This window comes from Castanea sativa, chromosome 2 (genome assembly GCF_040712315.1).
Source record: "Castanea sativa cultivar Marrone di Chiusa Pesio chromosome 2, ASM4071231v1".
NCBI classification, from domain to species: domain Eukaryota; kingdom Viridiplantae; phylum Streptophyta; class Magnoliopsida; order Fagales; family Fagaceae; genus Castanea; species Castanea sativa.
In genome coordinates this window covers 37,032,688-37,058,080 of record NC_134014.1, presented here as the reverse complement: position 1 = coordinate 37,058,080, position 25,393 = coordinate 37,032,688, and the positions used below count along the sequence as shown (strand labels likewise).

The following is a 25,393-nucleotide window of genomic DNA, read 5'->3' as shown; positions in this document are numbered from 1 at the left end:
GCTACCCCTTCATCAAAACTTGCCTGCTTCGCAGCTTGAAGAGAGAGTTGGAAGGAACTGGCTTCTTCCTTCATCAGCGCCAACTGCTTCTTCAGATCCGAGCACTCCTTTTGAGCTTGGGAGAGCTCTTCATCTCTTGCATGAAGGAGCTTGCGCTGTCCTTCTATCTGGGTCTTCATTGTCTTCAAGTTTGACTCGAACCCATTCTTCTCTCTCCTCAGCTCTGCTACCTCCGAGGTCAGCTTTTCGTTCTCGGCAAGGGCTGTACCCAAGGACTTCTCGGTCTCCACCCTAATTTCGAGCTCAGCTCTGGCTATTTTCCGAGTGTCTTCAATAAACTTTTCAGCTACAAAGACCTCCTAAATAGCCTATAAACAAAGTATGATGGAGTTAGGAGTAATAAAAACAAACTTACTTACGAATATTGTTAAAAGGAGAAACACTTACCAGCGCTAAATCTCTTTTTAGGGAAAGGAATAGTTGTGGTTGGCCCATCTTTTCCAAGGTCTCCATGTCCTTGGGCAGCAGAAGAGGGCGTTCTAGGACCTCGGCCAGGTGGTGGGCGTGACCTTGTTGAACTGCCCTTATACTGGACTGGCAGGAGATAGGGGCGCCGTCCAGCCTTAGATCGGGGGACCAAGTGGCCGGTGCTCGGTGCACTACGGCCTCATCCCTGATTTCCCCAAGTTCAGCTGAACGGGCTCTACCCTTGCCTTTGTCCAGCTTCTGCTGCTGGGCCGGTGGGAGTTGTTGGCGTGGTTTCTTGGGATCTTTGGTAATCGTCCCCTCATTATCTCCCTTCCTCTTCTTCTTGGGATCCTCGGCCGGCGCTTTGGCTCGGCTAGAGGAGGAGGAGGAGGTAAAGCCGGGGAACTTGGGACGTCCCCGTTTTCTTCTTCTCTCGCAACTTTGGCAGCCCTATTAGTGAGAAGACCCTCCATTCGTCCCATGCCTTCTACGGATTCGTCCTCGGGAAGGGCAACTACAAACCCCGCGATTCCGCAGGCCTCGGTGGCTTCTTCCTCCTCGTCGGAAAGTACCACGAACTGGTTTCCGCGAGGTCTCTCGGTGTCTTCAAAATGGAATTGGTCTATCTCGTCGTCAAGAGTGTGTGAAGAAGACACCTCCTCTTCTGGAACGACAGTTGTTTGCGAGTGTATGGCGAGGGGGACTGCTGCTATCGGCCGGTTGTACAAAATAGTGTCAGGAGCGTCCGGGAGGTCACGGTCATCCAAAAAATGGGGCCGAGCTACGTTTATCCTCTTCCGTCTTCGGTCGCCGGCAATAATGGCGTCCTCTATCTCCTGAAAGTCTTTGGAAAGGGGGGTGTATCCTAGAATAAGATGAGCAGCCCGGAGTTGTAGGTCTGCACTAACGAATACCTCGGAGCGAAGTACTCGGTTTAGATCGGCAACGTTACAGTGACTCAGACGAGGACGCACGTGCTGCTTATCTGCAAAAAAGACGTCAAAGCAAACAAACTTGGTCAGATTCACACAAATATTTAACGAATTTAAGTAAGTACAAATACGCATTTCTGTGTGTGTGTTAGGAGAAGTTGTGTTATGGGGAGATTAATCCTATGGTGTCGCACCTGGATCCCCCCACTGAACTGGGCAGTGGAGGCCGTCGTGCCAGTTCCCAGACACGATCAGGTAGTCGTCCTTCATGCCTTTGTTTGATTTGGGCAGACAGGAGATTAGCCTAACGGTGCTAGACCGAGATTTCATATAATAGCCTACCTTAGAGAGTTTGTGGGACTCATATAGGAACACGACATCGTGCCATGTGAGGTTTAAACTCATCTGCTCGTTTAGAGCATCTACACTACCTAAAACTCTAAAAACATTTGGAAGGCATTGGTCGGGGCACAACCGGTGGTTGCAAAGATACTCCCTCATTACGGGTTTCATTGGTAGGGTCATCCCACCCTCTATGAAGGCTATCATAGGAATGATAACCTCTCCCTCTTTCCTAGAACCAGCCACGGCTGTTGCCGGGCAGTATTCTAACCCTACGTCGCTGGGAATATGGTATTTGGCTCTAAAGCCTTCCATCCCAGCGGCGGTATCAACTAGACACTTGAATCTTCCCATTACAGAGAGACGATAGACTAAACTTTAAAAGGGAGAGTGATTGTATTGGTAGCCGAGGACTGTGTCCGAGGAGAAAAGGTCAAGACTAGAGAGAGCAAGAACTTACAAAGTTGAAGGTACGGGTTTCCACGGTTTTCTGCTGGTGAAGAATGATTGTTGTTGTTTTGATGGGATTGATCCCTGATGACTTAAATGAAGGCGCAGGTTCCCGAAGCGTCACGACGTGCGAAAAGGAGGCCTCGAAAATTATGTCTGTCCCGCCTAAAATTTCGTGGAGTGAGGAGAACCGTTCGATGCCCATCTCACCGTTGAGCGTGGGAGACAAAGAGTAACTTACAGTAATAAATGCGCGCGTTTTCGAAAATGAAACCGCCAGGTGTCATCTTCTGGGACGCGAAACGATTTCCACACGTGTCGTCACTTATAAAGGGTGTAGAGCAGGTTCTTGTCGGATCAAAACCCTATTTTTCTCCTCGGATGTCGAAAATTAGAGTTTTGAGGGGCTATTGTGTGGGGCAAAAGGATTCTGGTGGGAATGTGGGCCTTTTGGGCCTTGTTAAGGAAGGCCGACCTGACCCTGGGGTTAGAGATTGTTGGTGCTATGGGTCGGCCTATACGCCGAGGATCCGAGGATCCAGCCGAGGATAGTTTTCCCCTCGGACTGACATCAAAGAACCTGAGACTTTATGGTAAAGACTAGGGAATGATACGGTCAAGACCAATGGTTAAAGGGAGAGAACCCTTGAATGTCCTAGAAGCGCCGATGTTGGAAGAATATCAAAGGTAAAGGCTGCTACCTCCACATTAAAGACCCTGCACCTACCACCCTGGCCGCATTAATGAGGAAGTGACACTTAAACAGTGGAAGGGAAACTTCTAGTTACTGTTCAAAGGCACTAAGAAAAGAAATATCTAGGCTAAGGGAGGAATTGGGGGGCAACACGTGGATAAAGTATTAAAAAGAGGAGTATTTAAGGAGGGACCTGGAACAGAAACGGGACGGAACTTTTTGTAACCTAAAAAGAACAAGGAAAAAGAGAGAGATATAATATAAGAACAGCTCTCGGCTTACGTCCGAGGAGGCCTATTTACATTACTCCTTTTTGTTTCTAAGTATTTGCAATCTTTAGTTTGTCATTTAATCCTCATATACTTCTAACCTGGGTTTCAAGCCCACACTCTACAAATTCTTATTGTTTAAGGCTCATTGGGCCTGAGCCCATAACTATTCTTGGGTCCAGGTGCAATTGTGCACTTACAACACTCGTTTGGCAGTATTTATCATTTGGATTTCTTAATTTCTAAGAATTCTCAGTTCTGGTAATGTTTCAGAAATTGAAGGATGCTAAGAGACAATATGCAGTTAGAGAAGCAAATGTCCACTTTATGGAGTACAAATTGTGGTCAAACAACATCAGATTGGGAGTTTTAATTTTCTTAATTCTTTTGGAGGTCATCTCAATGGTTAATACTTTTTTTATTGATGGCTTTGCTCGTAGGGTCGTTGGCTTGCAAACTTCTCCATTGTTTAGTTGATTAAATTTGCAAAATGTCATGAACCATGGTTTGTGCTATTTTACAATGCAGGTTGAAAGTGGGTGCAAGAGCATAAGAAGAAATTGAGAGTATGTAAAATGCATTTTATAAGTAGAAATTGACAATGTCCCTGGTTAGTGGTGGGTATATTTGAGTCTGGTGTTCAAGTTTGATGTGGATTGTTCTAGAGGGTTTATATAAGGATTGAACAAAAAAGTTCCTAGAATGCCTCTAGTGATGCTTTCATTATATTTAATTTGTAGCTTGGGCATGGCTGCTTCTTGAGTTGCTCGTTTATATGTTAAATATATATTTTTTAATATAAGTGATGAATTTGCTTTATTTATTTCCTCTTTAGATCATTTAAAACATCTAATTTGGTTAATTTTAGTCCACTTTTATCTATTTGATCCACTTCAATGATTCTTTGGGAGAAAAGGTTTGTGTAGAAAAATCTAAATTAAGATAATTAAAAAAAATTAATTTGAATAATGAATTTTTATCAGAATTTTCAAAAAAAAATTAATAATTGGTTATTTTAAAATTTTGAGTGTATGAAATTAAAATTTCCCCTAAAATAAATTATCTCAATAATGTAAATATACATATAATAATAAATGATTAGGTTATTATGATATCAAGACCTACTTCATAGTGTTATAAAAAAAAAAAAAAAAAAAAACCTACTTCATAGGATTGTGACATGAATAAATCATAAAATTTGTAGTAGATTTTGTTATACATGTAAATCCCATTAGCTCTTATCAAAAAAAAAAAAAAAACTTGACAGTTGACACACTATTTTTTTTAAGCCACGCACACATTTTGCGTAGTCATCACTCACCCCATAGACCACAACTTCTTCTACCAATCAAATCCAAATGGAGAATCCAACGGCTCAAGCAATTTTACTGGCATTTCGGAATTGTTTGTTTCCAACCATTATTGTACTTCTTATTCTTCTCTCTTTTACAGCACAGTCCAAGTATGCACCCATTGGTCAAAGCCGAAACAGTATTTCCCCACATAATAATATACTATAACAAATAGAGTGAGTCTGTGTCTTTTTAGATTGAAAACTGATCAGATAGCCACGATAACTAAAGAGAGAGAGAGAGAGAGAGAGAAAATGGTTTCGTCAACGATAGAGTTGTTGAAGGAGGAGCTTCCAGTGAATCAAGAATCTCTGGTTTTGTCTGAGGATGTCAAGACTGGTCTCGTCCTTGTCGATATCGTTAACGGCTTTTGTACCGTCGGCTCTGGCAATTTGGTAACTTTTAGGCTTTGATACCTCGTTCTTAATTTCATTAACAACCCTTTTTTTTTTTTTTGTCTTTTCGAGATGTTCAATATCATGAGATAAATAATACTACTACATGCGTTGTCTACATCTTCTTGTCGTTTTTCGGTTTTTTTTTTTGTTGTTGTTGTTGAAGTATATGTTATTGTTTCTTGCGGTTTTAATTTCAACTGGCCTTTTCTGTTGGAAAATTACAATTCCTAAAGTTTGTTTTTTTTTATTTTTTATTTTTATAAATTATTATTATTTTACCCCAAGAAGACAGTAAAAAGAATAAGATGAAGAACAATCTTTACTTTTACTGGCCATTTATATATTTTTCCTGTGTTTATATCTATGGTAATGGTGGGATGGTTTTACATTCTTAATATTTGACTTGGTACTCGTAGGATGTATTACGCAAATATATAATTGTGTGGAATTGAATTTTTGTATAGGCTCCAACACAACCTGATGAACAAATTTCTGGGATGGTGGGTGAGTCTGTGAAACTTGCCAGAGTTTTCTGTGAGAAGAAATGGCCTATTTTTGCTTTCCTTGATTCTCATCACCCAGATATTCCTGAACCTCCATATCCACCTCATTGTATAGCCGGAACAAATGAGTCCAAACTGGTTCCTGGTACTTGATTTTCTCTCTCTCTCTCTCTCTCTCTTTTTCCATCCCTATCATTAGCTATTATACTTTCCCTGTTTTAGCTGAACATATTTGCATTGCCTTGAACGGTTTACGAATTTCCTTACTCGTTTTGCTTTCTTACTATAATCGGCAGCCCTGCAATGGTTAGAGAATGAACCAAATGCAACACTTAGATGCAAAGATTGCATTGATGGGTTTCTTGGTTCAATTGAAAAAGATGGCTCCAATTTGTTTGTAGATTGGGTGAGAAATAACCAGATAAAAAAGGTAGGCTTTTCCTGTTCCCACAAAAAGATCATCTGCTTTGATTGAATAGTTTGAATGATTATTAAAGGGAATTTGTGGTGTGTATATGAGCTGTAATACTTTCAATTAATAGTGCGACGATCAAACTAATTTTGTAACTTTTCTTGTTTGTTGAGATTTTGGTGGTAGGGATATGCACCGATGTATGTGTGCTGGATTTTGTGTGTTCATCATTGTCTGCAAGAAATCGGGGTTTTCTTGTTCCTTTGGAGGATGTGATTGTGTATTCAAATGGATGTGCCACTTTTGATCTTCCGATTCATGTTGCCAAAACAATGAAGGATGCTATTGCTCATCCACAGGTAGTTTGACTTATATAATTATCTTTTGGCTTGCAGTAAACTTTTGAGTTTCTTTTAAATCCTTATAACTATTCAAAGTTGTATGTGGAGGACCTAGTTACTTGGATCTCAGAGTAAATGTTTGCTGTTAGGCCTAGGAATTTCTGTATGTTTAGTAAAGCACTTACATAAAAAGACAATCTAATCTATATATTCAATGAGGAAGGAAATAATTGTTTTATAAAGAAACAAGTTGCTGCTTGACATATATTTTATTCACAGCCGGTCCCAAGCCAAAAAAAAAAAAAGAAAAAAAAAAAGGGGGCTGCAGTAGATTGATGCCTAACATATAATTTAGTCACTCTATTATAAATGAATCACTACAAATACAAGTTGGGACGTCCCCTAATATATTTGACCAACCTTGATTAGTTTGTAGAGGATCCATAGCCTATCTCAACGTTTTCGGATTAAAGCGTGGTTGTCTTTATTGTTGTTAAGTACAACTATTTCTGAATCTATGTTTATTGTTATCTTTCTTTTCATTGCTTTGATATAGAATGCAAAGAGGAGCTTGAAATTCTTCGAACTGTAATAATGGTTATCTTGGACTGTAAGTAAACTATCCAATAAATGATAGTTAAACCATGCAGTTTGATGCAATTGATGAAGTTAAACCTGGATATTATCATGCCTCAGTTGTTGAACCTTCTTCGCAATTGATCATATTCTTGTTGCTTAGCCACCAAACAGGGGAAAAAAAGATGGTTATATTGATGTTATTGTTTTGAGATTCTACATACAACCGTTGCAACACTAGTAAACTAAATTACAAGTGCTGGAGAGCTGTCCAGATAAGCTTGCATCAATTGTTGGCATCAAGTTCTCTCCCTACCTCCGTGTATACTCTATGGTTCAGGTTGCAGAATATTTTCAGAAAAATGCGGTTCCTTTGATACAAGATGAGACTTATAGTAGGGCTATTTCTAGGCACAACCATGAGATGCTATAGATCAAAACATTTTTGATAGGCAGGGGGACATGTTTGAGATTGAACACAACATAATATTAGCTGTTAGAATAATAGTAAAAATTGGTTTCTTTGGATTGCTAGTCAGAAAAAGAAAAAAGAAAAAAAAGAAAAGAAAAGAAAAGATTTTGATGGAGATGACTACTATGGACCCGCCTGAAGTGTTGTAGTGGTTAGAAGAATATGTGATCAAAGAATTATTTCAAAATAGACGTTTCTTCCTTTTGTGGTTGAACTTTGCAATCTTTTGTTCAGTCTGGGTAACGATAATGTAGAGGTGCATAATTTCGAGTGATTTAGATTCAATTGTCAGTTTCAAAACTTAAACCTGACCTGCTTATGTATTTTATGAGATCCTTCTTGATTGTTGTTTTGTTTGTCATGGCAGGAGCTCATGCATCACATAGGGCTTTACATGGCCAAGGGAAGGGGAGCCAAGGTGGTATCAGAAGTATCATTTGGTGCATGAGAGAGTCATGATGTTGACATGAAATTGTATGGATCTAAGTTTTTCATTTGGAATGATTTCCAACAATATTTCCTTAATAATTAAACTAAATAGAAAAATCCTCTCAAAAATAGCATTTGGTGAAGCCGTCGATTCCTCAAAACGTGTAAATCGTTATTTCCTACTCATTTTTGACAATTAGTTAGTGCATGATGCATCGCCTCTAGTGACAGCTTTATTTCCTACTCATTTTACTAAAAAATAAAAAAAAAAAATCTAAGTATCTATAAATAGATTAGTAACAACTCATATCCAGTTAATTTTAGTATTTTACTGCAAAAGAAACAATATCCTTCACTCAAATTCTATCATATATGTCCAAAAATAAAATCAAGAAATATATACTTAATTTGATCAAATAAGAAAAAGCTCGACTTGAGCTTCTTCATGATTTTTTTCCCCTCTTTTGGCTTAGGTGTATTTCTTATGTTATAAGAAACGGTATGTTGCATGTATACTCGTACAAAAAATTTAAATCACACGAAAAATATTTTTTTTAATATGAGATAGAATTTTTACTCTAGCCTAACCTAAGTATATATGTATGTGAAAGTCCTTCTTGGAGACTTAAACTTTGTCTCTTGCCCCTCATACCCTCATAAGCATTTATACTTATGGAGTGACCACCGTATCAAGGGTGCGCGGTAGTCACGCGAAAAATATTTGATAAATAATATATGTGATCAATGAAATTTCTTTTTCTTATTTGATTGATTTAAGTAATGTGATATTTTTCTACCAAGTTTTTAAAATTACTCACTTATTAACCTCAATAAGAGAAATCAACCTCAGAAAATTAAAATTTTGCTTAAAATTCCATCTCAAAATTCCTTATCCAAAAAATACATAGAAGGAATGTTCTCTATCGTTTTGATGTTACAGACTAGACATGTAAGCACACATAAAGCGTGCTTTAGCCAATTCCAAATCAAAAGAAACAAAGAAATCCTTTATCTATTGTCAATAATACTCATAAAATTAAAAGGAAAAAAGAAGAAGAAGAGGAAAGTAAAAGAACTTCTCATACAAATATAAACGAATATGAGCAAATATAAACGAATTAGAACAATTTACACATTGTGTTCTTCTCTCATACCAGCGTACTTCTTATTCATTGCTGGGGCCATGCAGGAAAAGATTGATGGCTTTTGTTTCTTTTGTTTCACACCAAAGATAAATGACCTCAAAGGAACCCGGTTCCTACTATTCTCTGTGTGTCTTAGCAGAAGATTTGATTGCTTCCTTGATCCAGCAAGCCCAAATTCCTCATTCAACTTTTCCAAAGTCCTCTCGAGTTCAAGTCGTAGTGTAGTCACATGATCCAAACCTGCTTGCAATTCATCTGCAACCCTGTTATTCTCTTGTTTCATGTTCAATACCTCACCTTGGAACTTTGCAGCTTGATAGCTTGTAAACTTGAACTCGTCTTCTTCTGCGCTTTCCTTCAAAGCTGTTGTTATTTCTTCTTGAATGTTGCACAAAGATGAAAATCTGCATTGTAGTTCATCTTTGAGTACTGCACTTTGCTCCATCCACAAAATTAGTTCAGTCTGTATTTCTCTCATGTGTTTGTAGATTGGCCGTGCATCTGATTTCAGAGAATATCTTGCTGAACTTGCCTCTAGCTTCTTTCCTTTCTCCTCAAGCTTCAATATCTCGGCTTGTAAATCATGGATTTCAGTCTCGAATTTCTGTATCTGATGGAATGAAGTGCTGAATTTTAACCAGAAATCCAAGTTCTCCTCTAGCAGTTCGTCAATGTTCATCCGGAGTTTTTCTTCAATTGCTGACATAGTTTCAGGAGGTTGGTCAAGTGGAGTCAACTTTAAGTTGTCTTGCACTCTTACCAGAGTTGTTAAGGTTTCAGTTCCTGCTTTAGGTTCAAAACTTAGATCATCCAACAAATTAGCCTTCTGCGGGAAGTCTGAGGCTTTGGAGTCTCCTGAATCCTTATTTTCATCCAAACATTTCAGCAGAAGGTTTACTTTCTGACGTAATGATTTAATCTCTTCATCCTTCATTGCATTAGAGCTCTTTAATTCCTTTAGCTGCATCGACGTGTCAATACTGTTGTCTTGTGATTTCTTCTCCACTTCACTAAGCTTTTTCTTCATATCCTTGTAACTGCGGAGAGTTGTGGTGTACTCTGTTAGAAGCATTTTTTCTCTTTCTTCCAAGCCATTCAAGAACATTTTCTTCCAGTCTGGTTCATCCTCTTGGCCTTTTTCCTGTTCCTTTGGTTTAACAGTAAGAAGATTATCCACAGTCTGTGATGAGATCTGTTTATCATCTTTGTGCTGCGATATCAAGTCCTGACCTTTCACTGATAGATTATCCGGGTCATTATTTGCCCCGGATTGATACACATCTTCATCTTCAGCAGAAGTGCTAAGAGCATTGTCAGCTTTTGCAGAACCCTCATTAGATTTCAATGGATCATCTCTGTGCTGAGATATCAAGTCCTGACCTTTCACTGATAGATTATCAGGTTCATTATTTGCCCAGGATTGATACACATCTTCATTTTCAGCAGAAGTACTGAAAGCATTGTCAGCTTTTGGAGAGCCCCCACCAGGATTCAATGGAACATCTTTGTGCTGCAATATCAAGTCCTGACCTTTCACTGATAGATTATCAGGGTCATTATTTGCCCGGGATTGATACACATCTTCATTTTCAGCAGAAGTACTGAGAGCATTGTCAGATTTTGCAGAACCCTCACTAGGATTCAATGGATCCTCTTGTTCTATCAACCCATTTTGCAATCTTATTTTTGCTGGAGATCCCTCTTCTGTTCGTAATGGACCTGCAATATTGAGCTCTTCATCTGGTTTCAAATCCTGCAGTTTCTTGGAACCATCATGAGGATTCAGTGCTTCTATTAGTGCTTCAGACTCTTTCTGCAATTTGACTTCACTTAGAAATTCCTTTTCCTTTTGTGATGGACCTGTCAACTCAAGCTCCTCATCAGGCTTCACGCTTTGCAATTTCTCAGTAAGGTGATTGAGATTTAAACGTGCTTCAGTGAAATGTGTCTGGAGACTGTTATTCTGGTTTTCAAAACTATGGTCTAGGTCCTGAACTGTGTGAAGCTTTTCTTCCATTTCCTTCAGCTTGTAGCTCAAATTGTTTGAACCATCAATAAGCATTGCCTTATCATCTTCCAAAGTACGAATTTGTGCTTGAAGCTCATCAGTTTCTGTTCTTAATCTCTTTACAAGAACAGTCTGTGATGAAACCGCAGTTTCTAAGCTAACCACTTTATTCACAAGCTCATCTATCTTCTCTGCCATCTCTGTCACAGTGAGAGATGCATTGGACCCAACCTCAAAGTGTTCCTTGATCTTCTCTCGTATCACCTCCAATTCTTTTCTCTCTTGTGTCACACTGCCGACTTCTTGGTCTAAGCTTGTTAACTCTTCAATTTTCATAGACCTATCTCTGGCATGTGGCTTTTGCTGACTAGTCTGATCACCATGAAACGCACCTTTGAGACTCTCAAACTTCTCCCTGGCATCCTTTATCCTTTGGGACTCAACTCTTGCTTCCTTAGTGGATTTCTCCTGTTTCTCCTGCAACTGAGCCAATGTCTCTATGCATGATTTTAAAGCTGCTTCTGCCATCAATTTCCGAGCCTCATCATCTTCGATAACCATGCCCTCACCGAATTCATCTTGCAAACTGAAAACTCTCTCTTGCATTTCCTTAATCTGATTCTCAATTTCCCAGTATTTTGCTAGCCCATTCTCATAAGAGCTCTTTACATACTCTTTCTCCGTTTGTAGAGTCAGAATTTGTTTCTGAATTTTGTCAATCTCTTGAAGTGCCTCAGCTTTGTTCAAACCAGATTTAGCAACCGTAGTAGTAGTAGTAGTAGCAGCTGCAGTTTTGAATGTCTTCCTATGTTGCAATTTCTTAGTAGCTGACGTAACGATGCTCTTTAAATCTTTGGTTGGAACCTTTGGAACAACTGGAATATTTGATTTTGGAACCTCTGGAGTCTTTTTTTGGAATCTTGGTGTGGTATCTTCTTCTTCTTCATCCATTGCAAACTCAACCTGTTCTGGAAAAACAGAAGCAATGGTGGTGTTGGCATTTTGTAGCTCTGTTGATATGTGGTCGTACCTTTCAGCTAGAGCTCTATAAGCTCGATATGATTCTTCCACAAAGTGTATGATTTCCGGCCTCTTTTTGTAGTACATTTCTGCTCTCTTGGCAAAGGAGTCTCCATCCTCTTCGATGAGTTTAAGCACGATTTGCACCTTTTCCCCCATATCTGCAATTCCATAAAATTTATTAGCTCATCAGGCACACAAACTATTTTGATACTGTGAATGTCAGAACATTTTGTTCGCAGATAAAGGCATTTCAATTTCTATATCGATTTCAGCTTTCATTGTAGTGGAAACAATATTCTACCAATTCATTTATAACATTAAAAGATTTAAACAAAAAAAAAATTTCAGTTTGTCAATTTTAAGGATAAGAAGTCACATCTAAGTAGTATCAATGTAGTAGCTATGTAAAACCCTCAGCACGTTTGTTTGAATTTCATAAACTTTATACTCCAATGAACAACAGGAACAACAATGGTAGGATGCAGAGTGATCAAATGTTGTACAAAGGAATATAGGAAGCGGATTCAGATTTCAGATTGATCCAAAGGTTGGAGATCCGGATTGCATCAGAGCCGAGGCATGTAAATGTTCAATCCAAATCTTATGAATAGAGATTTAATTTACAGCACACCTTAATTAATTTCCATACCCTTTTTTAGTTGGTATATGACAAACTTACATATGTATCCGGTAGATCATGAACACAAGATCTCACCCTCCACCTTACTCTTACAAGCGAAGAAGGTGCCATTTCACATAGAGGTCATCAGTAGCAATTAAATTCCAGAGCAATAAAATGAACACCATATCTAACAAAAACACCTAAACACTTTTTTTTGAGATGATTCCCAGAAAAGAACCTTGATCGAATTATGAATATGGTAGTAACATGGGAATCCAGATTCAATGTATCAGTTATCAAAAACCCATGTCACTGCAAATAACATTTTTTCCAAACTACAATGCCACCTCAAACCAAAAAAAAAAAACCAAATATGAATTCTTTCTATGAAACACTACATAATTTTGAAGGGAAAAAAAGAAAAAGTTACCTTGAAGGTTTTGCTCCAGCCATTTTGATTGCTTAGTCCTGATATGGCTTGCCCACCACCATGAATATGCATTGCTTGCAGCTCTCTGTAACATTTTTCTTTTTCTGGATTTTCTTCTTCTTCTTCTTCTCTCTCTTTGTATATTTGTGTATCTCTCTATCCAAGAATAGAACACATGAAACCAAATAGAGGTGAAAAAAAAATAGAAGAAAAGAAAGGTTTAGAATTATAAAGACAGAGAGAAAAGGAAAAAAATATGATGGAAGGGAATATGTCAACAGAACACAACACAGCTTTGTGTGTTTTCAAGTTTTTAGTAGTTTAAAAGTTATGGGATCATGGAGGGGAGCAAACTTCGCTCGCTTTTATTGTTAACTCTGTTTCAAACCAAAATTAAAAATTTGCCCAAAAGGCCCCAAGCCTCACCCAATCACTCACTCACACGTAGCATGTCATGGTTGGCACTGACACAATTACAATGAAGGGCAGGGGTACCTTTCTTTTCTTTTCGTTTTTCTCTTTATGCTTTTTAAGCTAACTTTACTTCTTTTTATTTTGTGTTAAATTTCCGTGCAAAAGTTGCTCAAGTAACCTATCAATATCATCATTTCACACCGACCACAGATCTTAAATTCTTAATATTATGTCCATAATTCCATAATTAAAAAAAAAAAAAAATTATGCCCACATGACATCCTAGAGTTACCTGTGTTGCTAGTTGTTACCTTTATGATATTCGAAATTTTTTTATGTAATATAAGTTTTTTTGTTTAAAATTTGATAATTATTATATATAGAATGATTTAAATATAGAATAGGAAAATTGCTTCGATTTTATAATTATTGTGAGTCAAATTGCTTCGATTTTATATAGATTAGAAATGCTAGATACCTTGCTCTAAAAAAGAAGAGTAAATGATAGGTTACAAACTTTTTCAAAGCATATAATTTTGCAACAGGTAAGTCAGTTATTTTTTGTGCAAATTCTTCCACCCTTTTTTGTTGATCTGGAGGACCCTATTTTATTTCTGTACAGTTGGAGGAATACATTTCTCTGTTTTGATTTTTTTTTTTCCTTCTAAATTAGAATCCAAAATCTCTATCTATAAGAGAATTTCTCTCTTTCAACTTGACTTTTATATAGTTCAAAAATATCTTCATTAATGAAGGATAATTTCATTTAGAAATAAGGTCATAAATGTCAAATAATAAATTTAATTTTGAATTAAAAAAGAGAATTCTTAAAATTTAGGATTTTTTTCCCTTCACATTCAAAAAAAAAATTGTAGTTATTGCTTATCTCTAAAGTTTATCTCTATGTATTAAGAGGATTCAGAAAGTTAGTTATAACTTTAAAAATGTCTAAAATACCCCTAATCTAATTAAATAATTTTTGTTCTTCAAAAATAAAAAAATAGGGTTAAAATTGTAATTCAACAAAAAAAAAAAAACTACCAGTGAAACTTTTCCTAAAAAATAGCACACTTTCTATCTAAACATATCTCAAGTACATTTGATACATTTTTTTTCCTTAAAAACTAGCCCACAATAAACCCAACAATTTACTTAATTTCAAATCTTAAATTTTAGTTTTATAAAATTTCTTTATTATGTAACCTCACTAAGATAAATTCAAATTGGAAAATTATATTACATTCAAAATAAATAAAAAAAGAGCCTCACTGCACGTGTAGAGCACGTATGATGAGGCTATGTTTTTTTTATTTGTTTGAAAAATTAAAAAAAATTCTAAATTATAATATATGTAAATTATTAACTTAAAAAAGAAAAAAAGAAAGTCCAGAGGCTAATATCACTAGATGAAGATGCCATTGGTGAGATTGACTCTTTTAATCGATAAAGGTTATCAAAACCAAGGTTCTATCTTAATGCTTGCTCGGTGCTCTTTAAACCTACATGTCATTAGTAGGGACCTTGTTCTAAGCATATGGTTGAGTGATTATTGATTAGTGATAGCTACCAGCAGACAAGGGAAGTAATTGCTTTGAGAATCCTACGTGAACGTGATGTTATCCATTTCAACTTCAATTGCACTCTTTCGAGGACCCAAATACGAGAAAGGAAACAAAATTTCTAAATTCAAATAGTAAAATGCTATCGAATGCCCTTAGTATGATCCATTGAAATATTAAGGTCCAGTTAATGTATGCTCTTGATTATTTATTTTTGAAAATATTTTATGGGAAATTAGAAAGTTGTAAAAAAATTTCAATTCCTCATAAATTTTTTTTTAAAAATGATATACTATTGTGTGCCCTTAGAACATACGTTAGTAAAATCCTATTTTGAAATATGACTATTTTTGGTATAGGTGAAATTTGAACCACTTCAATTTTTTATGTCTACTTTATAGTGATTGCTCTTTATTATTAGACAAAAATATCAATTTATTTTTAGTGTAGACTACAATTGAACCACAAATCTCTTGCTTAATGTTAAAAAATTTTACCAATTAAAGTTAACTTAAACACCCGTTTGCTGCATTTTTTGACGTTAGGAAATGGATTACAAGAAATGCAAAGGATGGTCCTACATAATGAGAATAGACAGCATCATTATTTTATCTCACTGACATCCTATCCTATAAAACAAATCAATAATCTCCTTAAAAGTAGCATCCGTTAAAATCACGGACTAGAAAAATGTTGCTTATTTTCGACACTGCATATTATCAATCAATATCTAGGTTCTGAAGATTATCATCTCTGATCCTCACCCAGACTATGGAATGTTCTAAATAATTGAGATAATAGCTCAACAACCAAATCAAAAAAAAGAGAGATCCATATTTAAATTTCTTAACCACACTCATATCACAACCGTGAATATATTAGTAGATGTCACGTCCTTATGATATAATATGAATTAATGATAATAATGACATTGCAATCATCAACTTGCTACCAATTAGAGGAGAGTTTTGAACACCTTGCGGAATGGTTAAATGACATGGATGAGAAGTATGGGGCATTGATAAAGACCATTTGGTTGCATTACATATGATTGTTCAAGTTGAGATATAAATACAGCTAGCTGTTTGCTGAAGGAAATGCATAAAGTAAAGAGTACTACAAAAAAAAAAACTGCGCACAGAACATGGTATTAACCATTAGGGGACCCGAGCATGTACTATCACACATGCTGCCCACTAAAATTAGTAACAAAGGACGCTATAGAAACCTTTGGTTTTATTTTTTTGAACAGGAAAGTACTTTGAGTGATTAATCACATTCAGCTTACAAACAACATAAGCCACATATGATGCCTGGATGGACTCAAAGGACTTTATCAGTGCACAAATTAAACAGCAACCAACCGCGCAAGTGGCCCTATGTACTTTTCTAGACTCACTAACAACTTTGCATCTAACTTTCAATTTTGGCTGGCCTTTACAATGGGAACATTGCGAAGTAGGAAAGAAATAGTCAGAGACACAGGAAGTTATGTCCACCAAGTCTTTTTGTGCGTGTGCGTGTGTAACACCCAAATGTATAGACTTTCCCTACCATTAGCAAGGGTCAGAGTTTTTTCTTTTTGGGCAAAGGATCAGACACATTATAGTCTTTTTTTGAGTTTGTGTGGAAAAAGAAGATCAACATGAATGCAGGTCTTCAAAATTAAATCATGAAAATTGCATTATAAGATAGAGCTAAATGGCAAAAGGGAGGGGGGAAAAGACCAAGCCAATCTCAAGGCTTTTATTTTATTTTTTTACGAGTCCTTCAAAGTACTAAAAAAAAATGGTTCAAGGATGGAAACACAACAAATGTAGATCAGTAGATCATTCAAAGTACTAACAAAATAATACTAGGTGGCAGAGAGCAAAAAACCCCATCTTAGACAAGAAAAAGAGGATGCAATGAGATATCAACAGGCTGGCCCTTGATCAAGTAAGAGTAGAATTATTTACAGTACTAGCGAGTTAAAGCATAAATATATTTCACATATTCACAAAAGCTTGATAGTCACCAGGTTTGGGATATTCTTCATTGCCTACATTTACAAGAAAAGAAAATATCTCCATTATACTTCAAGGTTCTCCTAGTCCTTGAATCTCAGTGAATGCAGGTGCAACGAACCAATGGAAGATGAATTACAGAACATGAAATGTGCGGGAATGCATCTCTTGGAGCCTTTTTTCCAGTCCATGTGAGATAGTTATTCCGTTCTCTTAACCGGATAATTTAGGTTCAAGTTCAATCGGTTATTAATCTGCACTTCTACACAAGATACTGAGAGCTTAACAGGATCTTTTCTGTTCTAATTATTGCTTCTTTTTTCTTCTCTTCTCTTTTTATAAACAAAATTTGGTACTGGAACAGGTCAGATTCTTCAAACGATCAAAGAATGAAGAACGCAAAAAGGGCCACTCTAAGAAGGATCAGCTATTGGTAGATATTGAGGTTCTGAGGAGAAGAAAGCCATTGTGCCATACCATTTGTGCCCTCTGCATGATCAATAAATTTGCAGTGATAAACTCAGCATAAATAACATGGGGCATTTATCAATGTAAATGCAATACATGTAGAACATTCAAATATACAATTGAAGAAAAAAAAAGAGGGGGATGGGAAAAAAAGGAATTGACTTCAACAATTTGCAGACCATTTTTTTCAAGAATCAAAGCTATGTGTCTACTAGTTCATTAATCTGGGAGCTATGCAAGAGCCCAAATCAGTTAAATTGAGCTCAAACAACAACTGAAAATAAGAAGTATGACATCTATGACTGGTTTAGCCTTATTTAGGAATTACTATGACTTACTGGTGATAAAAGTTTGGCCGCTAATGAATGGCTGAACTCCAGGACAGGGAAGACAGCTTACATAAGGGACATGACAATTTGAAGTAAAGCTAATCTATATAGCCCTATAAGGAGTTGCAAGATTGTATGAAGTAAATTTATTTATGAAATCTCCAATTCTGGTTAACAATTTAATAAATGTTGTTCTTCATTTCCCTCTCTTTTCTTCCTTCTTTAATTTTTTCAGAATTCACAGGATCCCAGAGAAGCTGATCCTCTCTAAAGGCCCTGGCCCCTTAGATGTGTGCACCAAGTGATGGAGGTCATCATGGTTAATAAATATCTGTAGAAAGAAGCTACTAGATATCTCCAGAGGTTGTTATAGTAATCTAGTTTAGAGTCTAAAACACCTCATTGCTCCTTGGACAGTACTACTCTACTGTTTTGATGCCATTAAAACTAAGGTTCAAAATGAGTTGAAGTGTGTTATATAAAACAGAGGAGGGGACCAATTTTAACCACTATTTAGAGTTCAAAAAAGCTAGTGCAGCATAGGAGCATAACAAGCACAACATAATAAAAGAATGAAAAGTAGCAAATGTAAAACTAAAGGCAAAAACAATAGCTCTTACCAGGAGAGAACTCATCTGCAAGGTTCTTGATAGCACTCAAAAGCTGGTTGTTTGCACCTTCCACCACTTTCTTGCAACCAGGTCTATAGCTAGGAACCAACACAGCTAAACCATCATTACTGTCAAAATCAGGTCCATGAGGCTCAAACCACCCAATGGACCAGTCTGGGTCATCAGATTCTGACCCTGACAAACAAACACCATCAGATGGCACCAACTCAGCATCAAACTCCCTATCAATAATGCTCTCTTCCCTACTCTGCCATTTCCCCTTAACCTCAATTCTCCTCTCTTCCCTACTCAGCCATTTCCTCTTAACCTTCCTTTGGGAAGAGGCTATCTTGGTTGAAGGAAATTTCACAGTGTCAGGCTCCCACAAACCAAATCCCCACTCAAATGAAGAATTCATGGAAGACCCATTTGAGACAGGCTCTTTCTCATTCCCACCCCACAACCGCCAAGGGAAACCAGTAAAAGAGAAAGCCATAATTCGAACTCAGAATTCACAAGAAATCTTTAAAAATCAAAATTTTTGGATGAATCAACGAGTTCTGTTTTGAGGGAAAATGAAGAGGAATCCACAGACAATTGGGAAGCACAAGAGTTGGAACTTGGAAGTGGTTCCTGCCTGCTGCAGTAACCACTATATTAGGAATTGATCAAATCCATCAATACAAAATAGATCAAACAAATTAAGATATAATCAAATCCAATTCAATCTCAAAAACAAAATAATCCCATTAATCTCAATAATTCATTAAGAAAAGCCAGAGCTTGAAAAAGCTAATAGCACGATTAAATGGGTTCAAAAGTTTCCACCTTTTTTCTCCATATATTACAACAATTACCACCAAAATCGAAGAGTCATCTTATAATTATGAAGACACAAAAAAATTAAAAAATTTCTAGTCCGATGAATTTAGTCAGGATCATGGCCCTTCTTCTCCAATCAAGTCAGCAAAGACTTTCCATAAATGGAAACCTCTGAAATGAGACTCCTAGCTTAACCAACCCCCAAAAAATATCACAATGGACCAACCAAAATTACCTTTTTTCCAAGACAAATAAGTACTTCAACTAACCCAAAAACACATGAAGCTCAATTCTTGGAAACTAGTAATTTTGTCTTCATTTACAAATCAAATTCTTTAATCCCCCCACGAGATGATAACCAATTGCTCAGTCTTCTTAACAATAATGATAACAAATCAGCTCAAAAAATCTAATTATCCAAAGAAAGATAAAGAAGAAAGACTTCAAAAAAAAAAAAAAACAACCTTGAGAACAAAACCGTGATTTCAATGTGTTAAAATGGTCCCATGGTCCCTCATATCACTAAACCTCTCACCGGAAAAACCGAAACTTTTGGGTATATCAAGACCGTAAATACCACCGGAAAAAAACAGTTAAAACCAAAAGTTCTCCGGAAAGAGTTAGCGATGAAAGATCAGTGAAATCACAGTGACAAAAAAACAAAAAAAAAGAAAAAAAAAAAAGTGGGGTTTCGAAACTCTTCTCTCTCTCTCTCTCTCTCTCTCTCTCTCTCTCTCTCTCTACACTCTGTCTCTGCAAAGCTAACTGAAAGAGAGACTGAGCAAAGCTCGTCTTTACCGTACTTTACAAGACTTCTCGTTTATAATGTATGTGAATATGTGTTTTGTTTTTGATTTATTTTTTTTTGTTTCTTCTTATCTTAGTATTATTATATTTATTTATTTATTATTATTTGTAGTTGTAGATATTTTGATTTAGGATCAAAGGTCATCGAAGCGTGTGGTTCTGATTGTACGATGTGTGGGGACGGTCTTACTGTGTACCTTCAATCATTGAATAAAAGTTAAAGCCTGGACGTGGTGGAGTTTACAACTTGAAATTATTAACAAAATCAACGAGCAAATATCCTGCGTTGATTTCATGACAAGTGGGGCATCATTACCCTCCAAATTTGCTTGTGTGGCTTTTTTCCACCTCCCAATCATTGCGTGTATATGCGGTTCACCTCACTCACACGTGTGGGATTATTATTAGGTTTTAGATATACAACTAATAAAAGTACTCGTATAACCTATGGTTTTTACTTCTTTTTTTTAAAAAAATTTATAGCGGTCTAGCTTCTTAGGGAAATACATAAATGAAAATGACCCAGATAAAGTTTGCCCTTTTGAATTATTAATTTGGGGCAATAAAAACAATAGAGTTATTATTATTAATGGCATATAAAACAAAAGAGTGTTGAATGATTGAATTCGATCCGGGAGCTTTTTGCTTTGCTCCTCTAATAATAATAAAGGTTGCATAATAATGTTCTAGGTATTTGGTGTTATTTTAAATGTGGTTAAGTCCTATAGTCATATACGGTAAAAAATCAGTATTGCACTTTGTTAAAAGAAGAGAGGAAAGACATTAATTTGAGGAAAGACATAGAAAATTTATGTAATTTGAGTATAAGCCTACGTTCACCTCAAAGCGAACCCTTTTTTGGTTTCTTTGATCTTGGCTGCTGTCCCCCTTGTTTTGCCTATGTTGTGTGGGGTAAAGCTAGTAGCTAGTTGTAATTTTTGGCTCTTTTTTGTTAATAAAGATTTTTCACTTATAAAAAAAATAATTCATCATATGAAAAATTAGGATTACAATAGTATTTAACTATTTATTACATAATTCTATCTAGTACAAATTCCTTAAATAGGCTATTAATTCTGTCCCTTTGACTAGTGGCCCGTAATCAAATATAAGCCAACTCTAACATAGATATTAGGGGCATGATCTTTATGAGTGATTACTTAATAAGGAAAAAAAAATTCCTATTTCATAAAAGAGAGATGCTAAAATATAATAATATTTTTTCAATCTAAACCCATATGCTTTCTTCATTTATTATTTGTTTGGGAATATTCTCATATAAATAAGCAATATTTTCCATTGAAAAATTATCATCATTAGTAGATTTCAAAAGTTATTTTAGGATTTTTTGGGTTTTGTCAAAATCATGGGTTTTGTGATTAGCAAGAGAAGTAAGACTATATAAGAAAGGAAATGCTGACGGATATTCGTAGGGTAATAGTTAATAATCAATTTAAAGAAAGTTTTTATAGGAAAAAAAAAACAATTAATATTTTGATAGCTTTTCTATTTCTCATAAAAATAGCGTCAAAACTTTTCTAAAATAGATTGTTAATCATTGCCCTAATGACACTCGTTAGCATAACCCATATAAGAATAATGTGGCTAAAAGGTTAGGTGAGAAATGGTCCTAATAGATTTAAATTATAATTAGCACAGAGAGGTATCTAAAACTTGGAACTCCAACTTTTTAAATCTTAGGAATTGGTAATACCACTTACAAATGCAATCAACAGTTCCCATATCTTATTTTCATTGAACAATTAATGCATTCAACTTCTCGTGAATATCGCAATTTGTTCAACTGAATCATTAATTAACGTACTTCCATCAACCATATTCATTTTTTAGGCTTATAAGACATTTCCTCATGTAATCTGCAATCACAATTTTCCTTGTGTTATCTTCAACCAACAAGGACGCTTACCCCAAAACTTGTTTCATAGGTTTGTCTTGGCAATTCATTGTTTTCTTTTTGAAAACCTCTTTAGATTATACATATGGTGGAATTCAAGTTAAGGTGCAAAATTTTATAACTTTCGAAGGTAAAAAAGTTTTGTGCTATACAATTAACATGTTGGTGCAAGACTCTCCAATCTCCGTGACCTATATAGCTAGCTAGTGCTATGCACCTTATCATATTTGTGCGCTTCTAAACCACTTTTTCACTTTAAATGGTCATCCGACCATAGAATCATGCTAGTGGAAAACTTTTGTCACTGCTTTATTTGGGTGGGAACAGAAAAACAAGTATAATCTACACTAGCTCTAGCTAGAGATTTTTTTCATTCTTTTTTTTTGGGTAACATCCGAGAGATTGTTGTTTCCTTGTCATGTTGTATATAACTAAACACAAGCGAGAGAGAGAGAGAGAGTCAAACACTTTTCTCAATGAAAAAGAACAGAAGAAATGTAACCAAAAATAAAACTAAAATGAACTAATGAAGTATAATTTAATTGCAATGCTCAGATAAGAAACCCCCCAAAAAAGATGAAAGGAATTGAAAAAGAAAAACCTGCAGTGCCTAGTGTTAATCATAAGGAAATTTCAGGTAATTAGCATGTGATGTAGTCATCAACAAAAAAAGGCAGGTAGGACCTTCAAAATTATGTACATGATTTTACATTACATATCAATGGTTTTCCTCAAGTTAAAGTTATTGACTTATTTTTCAGCTCCTGAAGTACTGTTCCTGGAAATCACGTAAAAAGAAAATTTCACATCACATCATTTAGTTGTTTTTAAAGTAATACTTAGATTATCATTCAAACGGAATTTGAATATTGAAAATTGTTTTCATTGGTCGAGAAATTTGATTTTCTTAGTTTCAATAGTTTCTGAAGAGAATAACCATTTCTTGACGGATACGGAAGAAGAGAATATTGGGAAGAGACAGGTGAGGTGTTGTTGAAGTAGCACGCGTGGAAAATATGCAAAAGCAAATAAACAAAATCATCATGCATCTTTCTCAAGTTTGTCAAAAAAAATCACATGGGATTGTGATCAACAAGAGCACTAGACTAGAGCAGTAAGACTAATGTAATAATAGGTTAACGATACGTGAGAAATGGTCTTAAAAGATTTTGAATTATAATTAGCAGGAGGTATCTAAAACTTGTTACTTTTTATTTTATTTTTAATCTTAGAAAAGGTTATCACAAATGCAAACATCAATTCCTATGTTTTTTTTCTTCTTTTTTTGTTAATGAAAGTATTCAAAATTCTTCAAGTAGTTGTAGCCGACCATTCTCCAACTGCGTGTAGTCTTCATCCGACACGTATATCAAGTAATCACTTTTTTTGAAAGGATATCAAGTAATCACTTGAAAGAATAGTTTTGGAAATTAAAATGGCCTTCGGATGTTGACTAAAAATTTTAAACTCAATACTTCATATATTATGAGGCTTTAAAAATTATTAGAGCAAGGTAAACCAACCCTTTAAGGGTCGTGTCCTAATTTCATTCAACAATCAACTATGCATTCAACTTCTCATGAATTAAAAAAAAAAAAAAACCTTTTTCCTGAATATTGCAATTCATTTAAAACTGAATCATTGATGTACATCCATCACCCACAATGACACTCACCCCTGTAACTTGTTTCTTGGGTTTGTCTAGGTAATTCATTGCTTTTTAATTGAGCACCTCCATAGATTATAATATGGTGGAATTTATATTAAGGTACAAAAGTTTAGAACTTAGAAGGAAAATTTTGTGGATGCTAAACCTCAGATTGTTAATGATATAAGAACAATGCTAACAACTTTTTTTTTTTGTTGAGAAAATGCTAACAACTATTTAAATGTTAACAAAAAAACCTGCAGTGCCTAGTGCTAATCATAAAGAATTTTCTTTTTCTTTTCCTTTTCCCCTGAAGGAATCTTATGGAAATTTAACGTAAAAGAAATTAGCATGTGGAGAAAAAAAAAAAAAAACACGTGGAGCAGTCATTTCCAAAGAGAAGGCTGGTAGGAGTAGGACCTTTTAAATTATGTACATTTACATTATATTAATTGTTTTCCTCAAGTGAGAGTTATTTCCACGCTTGAAATAGTTTTCTCTGTTCCGGGCCATCACGTAAAGCAAATTCCACCGGACTTTCATATACTAAGCTTGCCATTTTTTTTTATGTTTATTTGGTATAAAAAAAAAAAGCTTGCCATTTTTTTTTATTTTAAATAATTATTGTAAGCCTTAGTGTTATTATTTTTTCTTCTTAAAAAAATTATTATTATTATTTTTATGAATAGAATAACCAATACTTGACCGAGCTGGTATGAAACTTGCCTCTCAGAGGTGGACTCCATACATGTAGGACTTATTTGCATGTAAGAGGCAAGTCTTATGCGCCTGACGCATGAAATTTTTTTCCCTAATTGACGAATAAGGAACAAGAAAACATTAAAGGTATGTGAGAGAGGTATCAGGATAACACGCGTGGAAAAAATGCACAGCAAATAATAAATAAATAAAAAGCATGCATCCTGCTTTTGCTATTTTCAGAGTGCCCTTTCTAAGTTCTTTTCTTTTTCTTTTTCTCTGTTTGGAATCTCTTTGCCTTTAATCATGCTTTTATTATATTTATTTGCGGAAATAAGGACAACCATGACTAAAATGCAATGTGGGTTCCAAGTTAGCTTAATTAGTAAAATATTTGATGGTTGAATAAGAGATTTGGGATTTGATTTCTGTTTACATCAAAAACTGATTAGCGTCTTGATCTGATGATATCATCAGAAGCAAACGGCATAGGTTAAAACTTCTCTAAAAAAAAAGAATATATGTACATTAAAGTTCTTTAATTTATTTTTTTGGTGCTCAAAAAGAAAAATTAATCATTTAAATAAATAAAATATTGTACAAATATTATCTTATTAATATTATCAAACAAAAATTTATCTTACTAATTAATATACCACTTAAAAATCTAATAAAATTTTACTTAAATCAATTCAATTATCGGAATACAAACATATGTATTAAGTCACTTGACGCAAGGATAGTGTGATACATGTAATGTGTAAATTTTATTATATACAATAATGATAAAATTTTATTTTAAAATTTCTTGAAATTTTTGGTAATTGAATTTTAATTTGAGTAAAATTTTAAATTTCTTGAAATTTAGGTAATAACATTTTACCTAAAATAAACTATCATAGAAATTAATAAGATAAAATTTTTTCATAAAAAATAATAAGATAAACTATTTTAAAAAGGAATGAGTCTAATCACTTGTCTAAGAGGTGATTTTTTGTTAGTTTTGGTTATTTAAATGAAAATTTTTTGTACTTTAAAATTATGCATAAAATATAAGCTTATAAAATCATAAAGTAAATAATATCCGCTTGACACAAAATTGACATGTGTATTGAAAGTGTAAACAACATACAATTCAATAGTTAGATTTTCAAAATATTTAGTAATGTTTATTTTTGTAACTTTAGGCTACAACCAATTTTGTAGCTAAATATTATCATTTTTTATTTTATAATTCAATAGTTATAAT

General features: G+C 35.1%; 3 protein-coding genes across 4 annotated transcripts; 1 reads left to right on the top strand and 2 right to left on the bottom strand.

The window, feature by feature from the left end:
* The first annotated feature begins 4,533 nt into the window (after positions 1-4,533).
* Positions 4,534-7,799, top strand: LOC142624629 (nicotinamidase 1). Its single transcript, XM_075798282.1, has 5 exons — positions 4,534-4,902; positions 5,370-5,553; positions 5,705-5,838; positions 5,994-6,179; positions 7,577-7,799. Exons 1-5 carry the CDS (start codon positions 4,762-4,764, stop codon positions 7,655-7,657), a joined length of 726 nt encoding a protein of 241 aa, XP_075654397.1. The 5' UTR covers positions 4,534-4,761; the 3' UTR covers positions 7,658-7,799.
* An 831-nt stretch (positions 7,800-8,630) lies between these two features.
* Positions 8,631-13,196, bottom strand: LOC142624628 (protein NETWORKED 2D). Its single transcript, XM_075798281.1, has 2 exons — positions 12,867-13,196; positions 8,631-11,972 (listed from the first exon to the last, which is right to left on the bottom strand). The coding sequence occupies exons 1-2, from the start codon at positions 12,958-12,960 to the stop codon at positions 8,767-8,769; spliced, it is 3,300 nt and encodes a 1,099-aa protein (XP_075654396.1). The 5' UTR covers positions 12,961-13,196; the 3' UTR covers positions 8,631-8,766.
* Positions 13,197-16,747: 3,551 nt separating this feature from the next.
* On the bottom strand, positions 16,748-19,863 carry LOC142625677 (uncharacterized). Of its 2 annotated transcripts, none has more exons than XM_075799355.1 (3): positions 19,540-19,863; positions 18,263-18,893; positions 16,748-17,334 (listed from the first exon to the last, which is right to left on the bottom strand). In XM_075799355.1, exons 2-3 carry the CDS (start codon positions 18,747-18,749, stop codon positions 17,273-17,275), a joined length of 549 nt encoding a protein of 182 aa, XP_075655470.1. In that variant the 5' UTR covers positions 18,750-18,893; positions 19,540-19,863; the 3' UTR covers positions 16,748-17,272. The 2 variants fall into 2 exon arrangements, with proteins under 2 accessions (XP_075655470.1, XP_075655471.1); XM_075799356.1 differs by having other exon boundaries at positions 18,263-18,890; positions 19,540-19,842.
* Positions 19,864-25,393: the final 5,530 nt, after the last annotated feature.

What these genes read in the sequence shown, in the direction of transcription:
- LOC142624629 (XM_075798282.1), top strand. Translation starts at nt 4,762, where the DNA reads ATGGTTTCGTCAACGATAGAGTTGTTGAAGGAGGAGCTTCCAGTGAAT. An exon ending in CCGTCGGCTCTGGCAATTTG is followed by an intron (nt 4,903 to 5,369) that starts GTAACTTTTAGG and finishes ATTTTTGTATAG; the next exon opens with GCTCCAACACAACCTGATGA. An exon ending in TGAGTCCAAACTGGTTCCTG is followed by an intron (nt 5,554 to 5,704) that starts GTACTTGATTTT and finishes TATAATCGGCAG; the next exon opens with CCCTGCAATGGTTAGAGAAT.
- LOC142624628 (XM_075798281.1), bottom strand. Translation starts at nt 12,960, where the DNA reads ATGTTACAGAGAGCTGCAAGCAATGCATATTCATGGTGGTGGGCAAGC. An exon ending in GCTGGAGCAAAACCTTCAAG is followed by an intron (nt 11,973 to 12,866) that starts GTAACTTTTTCT and finishes ATGGAATTGCAG; the next exon opens with ATATGGGGGAAAAGGTGCAA.
- LOC142625677 (XM_075799355.1), bottom strand. Translation starts at nt 18,749, where the DNA reads ATGGCTTTCTCTTTTACTGGTTTCCCTTGGCGGTTGTGGGGTGGGAAT. An exon ending in TGCAGATGAGTTCTCTCCTG is followed by an intron (nt 17,335 to 18,262) that starts GTAAGAGCTATT and finishes TTGATCATGCAG; the next exon opens with AGGGCACAAATGGTATGGCA.